The following is a 10,263-nucleotide window of genomic DNA, read 5'->3' as shown; positions in this document are numbered from 1 at the left end:
TGAAGATATTTTGAAACCAATTGATAAAAAATAATTCATTCAAAATCAATGTGTTAATGTATTAATCACGTTTTTTTTAATTTAAATTAGAGTATAGCGGATACGGGTATCCATTGGTACGGATACTATAATACCCGTACTCGCGCCGTTAACATGTGGGTATAAAAAATACATGTACCCGCTACCCGTGGATATCCCTTTATAATATATATTTCTTACCTGTTGTGGGTTCTATTCGCAGATATCCGTGAGTACGGATTTTTTTGACATCCCTAATCACACCTATGACCAATTTCTAATGTAAAAACTAAAATGCAATATTTCAATATCATAATATCTCAAAATTCTAACTAAAAGTCGTTTACAAAGTTTAATATCAATTTTAAAAATCACTATTCTTTTAATTTAAAATCAATTTTTATTTCACTTGGACAATAATCAAATACTCTAATATAAGTCAAATAACAACGATCATCAAATTTTTAGTTTTTCATTTCCCATCTCGAAATCCAAATCCTACACACATCCTTACATTTTTTTTCATTCTACTTTTAGAGTCCTCTTCTCAAACACATTGTATTGGAATGACTATTTTCATACATTATAAAAATATCTAGGTATACGCTCATCAAATTAAACAATTAATCACTTAGTTTAAAAATACATTAATTTATCTGTTGCAGCAGTTAAATATTTTAATTTGATCTTATAAAACAAAGTTTACAAACTAAATTTATCGCACTAATCATTTTACTAAAATGTATTATATTATAATATCATTCTATATATTTTCAATAAAAAAATTGATTAAAATTAATATCAACATATTAAAAGTATATACACACATACATTATCTATTTTTATTGTGCAAGGTAACTATCGGTATCACCATGCCTACGCAAGGATGCTTTACTAGTACAATAGCAGAAGAACATTTAGTAAATGCGTATTTGTGGAGGCCAATATGATATTTGTTCCTCTCCCATTTACAAACTGGCAGAGAAAATTCCATTAAAATTATTCATGAGGTTAAACCATAAAGGACAAAATGACCAATATGCAAGCAGAAAATGCCTCCAACATTACTGTCTTGCAACTTCAACAATTTCCTAGATTCACCATATAATCCTCAAGATATTACTACAGCTTCTACAAAACAAAATTAACAACAATCTGATATCCAAAAGTCATTATCCAAGCTATCAATTTTCTCACCAACAAGAAATGCATGCACCTGATCTCCAATTTGAACCCAACTGCAACCAGGATTTTTCTTAGCTCCCCTTGACCTCATCAACTCCCTAACCTTGTTTGCCTCCTCCCATCTTTCAGCTTCTGCATACATATTTGAAAGGAGAATATAGTATCCACAGTGCTGAGGCTTTAATTTAAACAAATGTTCAGCTGCCAAGTGCCCTAATTCTATGTTCCCATGTATCCTACATGCTCCAAGAAGTGCACCCCATATATTAGTATCTGGTACAATAGAAAGGCCTCTGATAAGGTCTAAAGCTTCTTGCATTAGACCAGCCCTACCTAGGAGATCAACCATACATGCATAGTGTGTATGCATTGGTTCAATATTAAGATCACTCATCATCTTAAAGTATTTTCTCCCCTTCTCAATCAGCCCTCCATGGCTACACACAGTCAAAACAGCAATGAATGAAACTGAATCATATTCCACACCATCTTCCTTCATTGCTTCAAAAAGGTTCATTGCAGTGCCCAACTCACCCCTCATACCATACCCCAAAATCATAGTATTCCAAGAGGCCACATCCTTGTTGGGTATAGTGTCAAAGACCTTTGTAGCCAGATCTATTCGTCCACACCTGGTATACAAATCCAAGAGTGAATTCGCCGCAAAAAGATGAGAGTGAAAAAGCTTTCTCACCAGCAAACCGTGGATCTCTTTACCTTGTCTTACGGAAGCTAGATTTGCACAAGCTGATATTACACCCATGAAAGAAACAATATCAGGAGCCATGCCCAAGAGTATCATTTCTGAAAATAAACTTATAGACTCTGAGCATTCATTTGTTCGAGAATAGCCTATAATTAGTATGTTGTAGGAAACTTCATCCCTGACCGAAATATTGAAGACATTATGAGCAAGGTTTAAGCATCCACATTTTGAATACATATCTGTCAGAGCATTAGAGACAAACAAATCGAGGGAAGATCCAACTCGAATAATCCTGGCATGAATTTCTTTTCCAACATTCAGGAAACCAAGTCTTGCACAAGCTGGAAGAACATTTGTGAAGGTTACATTGTTGAGGATTTCTCCCTTATCTTGCATTTGCCTCACTAATTCTACAGCTTCAAACTCAAGCTTGTTCTGAGCAAAATTGGCAATCATAACATTCCATGATACAATGTTTCTTCCTCCCATTTTATTGAATATAGTAGATGCTATTCTTGAATATCCTGATTTTGCGTACATATCTATCAACGCATTAGCAATAAAAACGTCAGAGTCAATATTCATTCTTAAACTAAACCCATGAACTTCCATTCCCAACTTGAAAAGTCCTAATTCTCCTAATACAGGTAGCATACTAGAAATGGTGACAGAGTTCGGTGTCACACCTGCACCAATCATCAACCTAAATACATCGAAAGCATCTATATATTTCCCTCTAAAAGAAAAACTAGTAATGATCGCATTCCAGGAAACCACATTCCTCTCATCAATTTCATCAAAAACTTTTCTGGAAGCCTTCTCATTCCCACATTTCCCATATACATCAACCAACGCATTTCCAACCTTTACATTACTCAACAAGCCAACCTTCATTGCATAACAGTGCACGTTTGTCGCCATCACCTCATCCTCAGTTTCCGCACACACTGGCAACACACTCACAACGGTAACCAAATCCGGTTGAATCCGCGGCACGGCCACAGCCATCTCCTTAAAAAACCTGAGCGCCTTCTTGTAAAACCCATAAAGAGAACACAAACCAATAACAGTATTCCACGACACCTTATCCCTTTCCGGCATTTCATCAAACACTTTCGTTGCATCGTCAAGAAGCCCACAATTCCCGTAAAAGGCGGAAAGGGTATTCCCTACAAAGACATCCCCATCAAATCCAAGCTTAAACACAACCCCATGAACCTCCCTACCCTTATGAACCTCCACAAAATCAGAACACACCTTCAGCACAAAAGGGTAGGTGCACTCATCAGGCTTAACACCAGCACGAACCATGGCGTTATAGTTGCTATATCCATCAAAGAAACCAGCAATGGAATTGGCACGGATAATGGTGTTCCACAAGAAAGCACTACGGGAATACGCAACACTGTGTTGGAAGAGAATATGGGCGGCTGTGGGGTGCCCAAAGGAGGCATATCGGAGAATGAGAGAGGCACATAGGGAGACACTGCGAGGAAGGAAGCCATGGAAGACGGCAAAGGCGTGGACTTGCTTGATTTGGGAAAGGGTGTGGCAAAGGGTGCAGAGTTGGAGAAGGTTTGTGTGGTTGAAACTTTGAAGAGAAGTGGAAACGAGTGAAGAAAAACGGGTGGTTTTGGTGAGTGTTGTTAATGAGGGGAGTTTGAGTTTGTGTTTGAATTGAAGAGGAACATGAGAATGGAATATCATGGAACAATGTTACTTTTGATGTTGGTCTCAGTGATCAACCAACAAGGCAAAGAACATGCAACAATGTTATGTCTCACTCTGTCATCTGTATCAGCTTCTGCATCATAGAATCTTTGCTCTCTTGTTTGAGAAAAATCCCTATAATTAAACGAAGATGATTCACATTACCCTGATAGAGACCAACGAGAGAAAGATAGAAGAGAAAAATATATATATATAAAAACAAGGAATGCAAAACATACAATGGAAAGAGAGACAAAGACAAAAAATTACTAATACGATATATCATTCATCTTATATTAAATTACCAATTTAGTTTATTTATTTAGATATTTTTTTGTTTGACTTCTTTTATTGAATGACATTTTTAACTTGAATATTAATACGAATTTAATATATCTGTTGAGAAAAATGACATTAATTTGGTATTTTAGAAAAAATTAATACTATTAGTTCAAAAAAATGGCATTAGTTACATTTGAAATTGTAAATATATATATATATATATATATATATATATATATATATATTATTATTATTATGTTAGGTATAGTTATCAAGTTATCTAAACTAAATTGCTATTCTAGAACTTCAATAATTGGTTTTTCATTTTGAAATTACTATAATGGTGCAAATTAAAAAAAAATCAGATAATTCGTGCCAACTTGGCACGACTTTGTAACAAAGAAACTGTGTCAAACTTAAGTGACTTTATTGCAGATGATTGAAGTCGTGTCAAATTATGACGACTTTCACAACAACAAAAAATGATCTAAAACTAAAGTCATGTCATGTTGGCACAATCTAAGTTCTAAAATGAAATGAATTGAAGTATTGTCATTTTGTGACGACTTCAATTATGAATGAAATAAATTGAAGTCGTGCTATGTTGTGACGACTTCAATTATAAATGACATAACCTAAATTTAGAACTGAAGTGGTCCCATAAGACACGAGTTCAGTTCATTTCATTCCAAAACTGAAATCGTTTCAAGTTGTGAGACAACTTCAATTTTAGATAGTTTTATTAGAGAAATCGTTATTATTTGACACACTTAAGGTCATTTGTAGTGAAGTCACTTCAGCTTGATACGACTTATTCGTTATGAAGTTGTGCCAGCTTGGCACGTTTGTTCATGTGCAATTTATTTTTTTAACTTATACCATTATGTAATCGAAAATGATATTTGAACATAAAATTCGAACTCAATTTTGACATTGCTGATGTGGCACCCTTTTTTTATTTTATTTTTAAGTTTTTTAAATCAAACAGAAGTCATGGTCACGTGCGCGGAGGTTATGTGCAGCAAATTCTTTTTGCCAAAAGTAAAGCAGACGTGGAGAGAGAAAGTGTCCGAAAATGCAAAATTGGTAGGGTGTTCGTGAGACAGGGAGGGAGAGAGTCGGAGGAAGTGGAGACACTTTCTGGAAGTCGGAGGAGAGGCGGAAATAACGTGAGAAAGTCGGCGGAAAGGCGGCGACAGGGTGAGCAACTCGAAGGAAAGGCGGAGAAGGGTGATCAAGTGTCTGGAAAGGTGAAGCCAGCGTGAAGAAGTCGGTGAAACCGCCGAGAGAGAGTGCGATAATCGGAGCAAGTCGATACAGAGAAGTTGTAGTGTTACAGAAGCGAGGCGGGAGGCGGTCACCGTGAGAGGACACACCTGCGACAGCGACGATAGTGGAGGGGATCGAATCCAGTGGAAGCGAGTCGACGGCAACGACAACCAACCTACCGGAAGCCGTTCCGCAACACTGTTTTAGTGTAAGGTTCGTGTTTTTTTCTTCAGCAATCGAAAAGGTTTAATCTTTGGGGGAAAACGTTTCATTTATTTTGGATTTTGCTGCAACATTGTTTGACAGAGTCGTTGGTATATTGTGGTTTGCATTTTGGTGTGGTTTTGTAGTCTTGATTTTGTGGTGTGTGACAATGTTGTGCGTTTGGACAACACCAAAATTTTCAAAGCAGCACATTTGGGGGTTTTTTAATTTTTTGGTGGCCGAATGTTACTGAGTTATGGTTGGATATAGGAAATAGGAATTTTTTATGTTTCAGGGGATGGGCTTTGGTGTTTGATATTGTTGTTATTGTTTGTTGTTTTTGGAATTTTATCTGGTTTGTGTAATTCTTTGATACTATGTCATTCAATTGCATTACAAAGTGGGGAGTAAAAGCTTCCAAAATGGGGAGTGATGTTATACATTCTGGTTCGCAGTACCAAATTTAAAAACCATCTGAAATTTCTTAATTTGGTTAACCAATTAAATATTTTATTTTTAATTACGACCAATTAAAATTTAGAATAACAGTTTTAATATCATTTTAATTTTGGAAGGAAATTAAATGTTCTTTAAATTTTCAATTGCGTTACAAAGTGGGGAGTCAAAGTTTCCAAAATGGGGAGTGATGTTATACATTCTGGTTCGCAGTACCAGATTTAAAAACCATCTGAAATTTCTTAATTTGGTTAACCAATTAAATATTTTACTTTTAATTATGACCAATTAAAATTTAGAATAACAGTTTTGATATCATTTTAATTTTGGAAGGAAATTAAATGTTCTTTAAATTTTCAATTGTGTTACAAAGTGGGGAGTCAAAGTTTCCAAAATGGGGAGTCGTGTTATACATTCTGGTTCGCAGTACCAGATTTAAAAACCATCTGAAATTTCTTAATTTGGTTAACCAATTAAATATTTTATTTTTAATTATGACCAATTAAAATTTAGAATAACAGTTTTAATATCATTTTAATTTTGGAAGGAAATTAAATGTTCTTTAAATTTTCAATTGCGTTACAAAGTGGGGAGTCAAAGTTTCCAAAATGGGGAGTGATGTTATACATTCTGGTTCGCAGTACCAGATTTAAAAACCATCTGAAATTTCTTAATTTGGTTAACCAATTAAATATTTTATTTTTAATTATGACCAATTAAAATTTAGAATAACAATTTTAATATCATTTTAATTTTCGAAGGAAATTAAATGTTCTTTAAATTTTCAATTGCGTTACAAAGTGGGGAGTCAAAGTTTCCAAAATGGGGAGTGATGTTATACATTCTGGTTCGCAGTACCAGATTTAAAAACCATATCAAATTTCTTAATTTGGTTAACCAATTAAATATTTTATTTTTAATTATGACCAATTAAAATTTAGAATAACAATTTTAATATCATTTTAATTTTCGAAGGAAATTAAATGTTCTTTAAATTTTCAATTGCGTTACAAAGTGGAGAGTCAAAGTTTCCAAAATGGCGAGTGATGTTATACATTCTGGTTCGCAGTACCAGATTTAAAAACCATCTGAAATTTCTTAATTTGGTTAACCAATTAAATATTTTATTTTTAATTATGACCAATTAAAATTTAGAATAACAGTTTTGATATCATTTTAATTTTGGAAGGAAATTAAATGTTCTTTAAATTTTCAATTGCGTTACAAAGTGGGGAGTAAAAGTTTCCAAAATGGGGAGTGGTGTTATACATTCTGGTTCGCAGAACCAGATTTAAAAACCATCTTAAATTTCTTAATTTGGTTAACCAATTAAATATTTTATTTTTAATTATGACCAATTAAAATTTACAATAACAGTTTTAATATCATTTTAATTTTTGAAGGAAATTAAAAGTTCTTTAAATTTTCAATTGCGTTACAAAGTGGGGAGTAAAAGTTTCCAAAATGGGGAGTGGCGTTATACATTCTGGTTCGCAGTACCAGATTTAAAAACCATCTGAAATTTCTGAATTTGGTTAACCAATTAAATATTTTATTTTTAATTATGACCAATTTAAATTTAGAATAACAGTTTTAATATCATTTTAATTTTGGAAGGAAATTAAATGTTCTTTAAATTTTCAATTGCGTTACAAAGTGGGGAGTCAAAGTTTCGAAAATGGGGAGTGGTGTTATACATTCTAGTTCGCAGTACCAGGTTTAATAACCATCTGGAATTTCTAAATTTGCTTAACCAATTAAATATTTTATTTTTAATTATGACGAATTAAAATTTACAATAATAGTTTTAATATCATTTTAATTTTGGAAGGAAATTAACTGTTTTTTAAATTTTCAATTGCGTTACAAAGTGGGGAGTAAAAGTTTCCAAAATGGGGAGTGGTGTTATATATTTTGGTTCACAGTACCATCCATCTGAAATTTCAGAATTTTGTTAAACAATTAAATTTTTGATTTTTAATTATGACCAATTAAAATTTACAATAACAGTTTTAATATCATTTTAATTTAGGAAGGACATAAAATTTTCTTTAAACTTTCAATTGCGTTACAAAGTGGGGAGTAAAATTTTCCAAAATGGGGAGTGGTGTTATACATTCTGGTTCGCAGTACCAGATCTAAAAACCATCTGAAATTTCTGAATTTGCTTAACCAATTAAATATCTTATTTTTATTTATTTTATTTTTAATTATGACCAATTTAAATTTAGAATAACACTTAATAGAATTTTAATTTTGGAAGGACATAAAATGATCTTTAAAATTTCAATTCCGTTACGAAGTGGGGAGTGAAAGTATTTTAAATGGGGAGTGGTGGTATATATTCCGGTTCACAGTACCAGGTTTAATAACCATCTCAAATTTCTGAATTTTGTTAACCAATTAAGTATTTTATTTTTAATTATGACCAATTTAAATTTAGAATAACAGTTTTAATATCATTTCAATTTAGGAAGGAAATTAAATGTTCTTTAAACTTTCAATTGCGTTAGAAAGTGGGGAGTAAAACTATACTACATGGGGAGTGGTGTTATATATTCTGGTTCACACTAACAGCTTTAGTAACCATCTTAAATTTCTGAATTATGTTAAGCAATTAATTTTTAAATTTTATTATGACCAACCCAAAATACGAAATACAGTTATAACAACAACTTCTATTTTATGTACGAAATAAATTGTTCTTTAAAGTACCAGTTACTTTAACAAGTGGGGAGTACAAGTACTCAAATTGGGGAGTGAAGGGAAATCAAGTGTTGTGTTGTGTTATATAATTTGGTTCTACCACTCAATAAACAAAAAAATATTACTCATGCGCAAAATAAATGCAAAACATCTAAAAACCTGCAACATACATTTTCAAACACAAAAACATATAACAGAATCATGGACATACTTTGTCCTGTGAAATCAATCCAAAACAAACATTCTTAAATAACTCTAAATGAAATACCAATGGTGTTTTCAAATTAACAAAATCAACCAATTTGCATTGATTTCAACTTCTTCTTTCCATAAACAGAATATGGTGTTTTTGTGGCAACACTCTTGAACCGCATCCTAGGTCGGGCCTTCATACGGTCATACATATTGCTTTGTTGTGCACCATCATCTTTTTCAACACTCATTACAGATGCACGTGGATCAATGAACACATCATCACCAACTTCATCTCGGACCTCATCCTTCGGTTGTTGACCCTTCCAATTTGCAACCAACTCATCCAATGCAGACATAGATTGTTCCAAATCAGCTATCTCTGCTTCATGATGTTCTACCAAACGCTCTAGCTCTTCCTTGTCCTTCAAATCTTGGGTTTTGAATTCAGTGCCGAAATGTTCAAATGCTTCTCTTACAATAGCATGATCAAGTTCTTCCTTTGACACCGCCACATCAAGAATAGCCTACACAGCAAAACACATGTCTGAGTTCAATAAAACCTTACAGATTTGAAACATAACTAATGTAGTTAAACACGTCCAAACCATGTCGTGATGAAACGCAATCTTCATGACCTTGTCACCCACGCTCACATTCATCCAATACAACAATCGTGGGAACAAGTTCATCTTACACTTGAACGTTGATTGGCAAACAACCAAATGATCAAATGACCATAACTGAAAACAAAAATCATTAATAAAATCAATTTATGGAAAATAAAAACCATATGTAAACAACATTACAAAAAATAAATGAATTTACCTCAAGCAAATATGCACATCCAACCACATAAAACTCAAATCGACTTGGTTCGTTCTGCAACGCCAACGAAGCACTACACAAGCTAAACACCAAATACTCATACACTAATGTACCCCAATTATATTTCTCAATATTTTCCATGTCATCAACAACTTTAAAAATAACGGGGAAAACACAACCCTTTTTACTTGCAAGCAAGAACTCTGATATTCCTAACACAACATATAGCTTGCAAAATAATTCAACATCACCAACATCATCATCAAATTTCATCAAAAAATCATATATCAACTTAACATCAACTGTTTGACGCCCAAAAGTATTCCACGTCTCACTCTCCAGAACTTCCTCATTTAAATCAATTTTTTCACCGACCACCCTCAATCCTAACCCTAAACAAACGTCTAATAAACTAAACTCAACCACTTCACCACCAACATCAAAACCACCCCTTCTTTCAACCCATTTACTACATAACTGAGATAAAACGTTTCTACTTATCTTCAATGATTGCTTTAACATCGCAAACCACCAAAACGGGGTGCTTCCAATATACTCCTTTTGTGCCATAGTTAACTTTTCGTTCAAAGCACCAATGAATTTCGCTTTACAGCAATGACGAAAATACATATCTGTAAAAAATCATAATGTTACGACTTTCACAAATATTATATACATTAAATGAACAATTATTTTACCACCTCAAT

The 10,263-nt window shown here is 33.3% G+C and overlaps 1 protein-coding gene across 1 annotated transcript; it reads right to left on the bottom strand.

Annotated features, from left to right (window-relative positions):
* Window positions 1–949: 949 nt before the first annotated feature.
* Window positions 950–3,812, bottom strand: LOC114187285 (putative pentatricopeptide repeat-containing protein At1g69350, mitochondrial). The gene has a single exon (XM_028075497.2). It carries the CDS (start codon window positions 3,614–3,616, stop codon window positions 1,163–1,165), a length of 2,454 nt encoding a protein of 817 aa, XP_027931298.2. The 5' UTR covers window positions 3,617–3,812; the 3' UTR covers window positions 950–1,162.
* Window positions 3,813–10,263: the final 6,451 nt, after the last annotated feature.

Source organism: Vigna unguiculata, chromosome 6, assembly GCF_037176805.1.
Source record: "Vigna unguiculata cultivar grain cowpea cultivar isolate G323 ecotype 2 chromosome 6, ASM3717680v1, whole genome shotgun sequence".
NCBI lineage: Eukaryota > Viridiplantae > Streptophyta > Magnoliopsida > Fabales > Fabaceae > Vigna > Vigna unguiculata.
The sequence above is the reverse complement of the archived record's forward strand: the minus strand, read 5'-3'. Positions and strand labels throughout refer to the sequence as shown.

Excerpts from the sequence above, each read along its gene's own strand:
- LOC114187285 (XM_028075497.2), bottom strand. The coding sequence starts at position 3,616 with ATGATATTCCATTCTCATGTTCCTCTTCAATTCAAACACAAACTCAAA.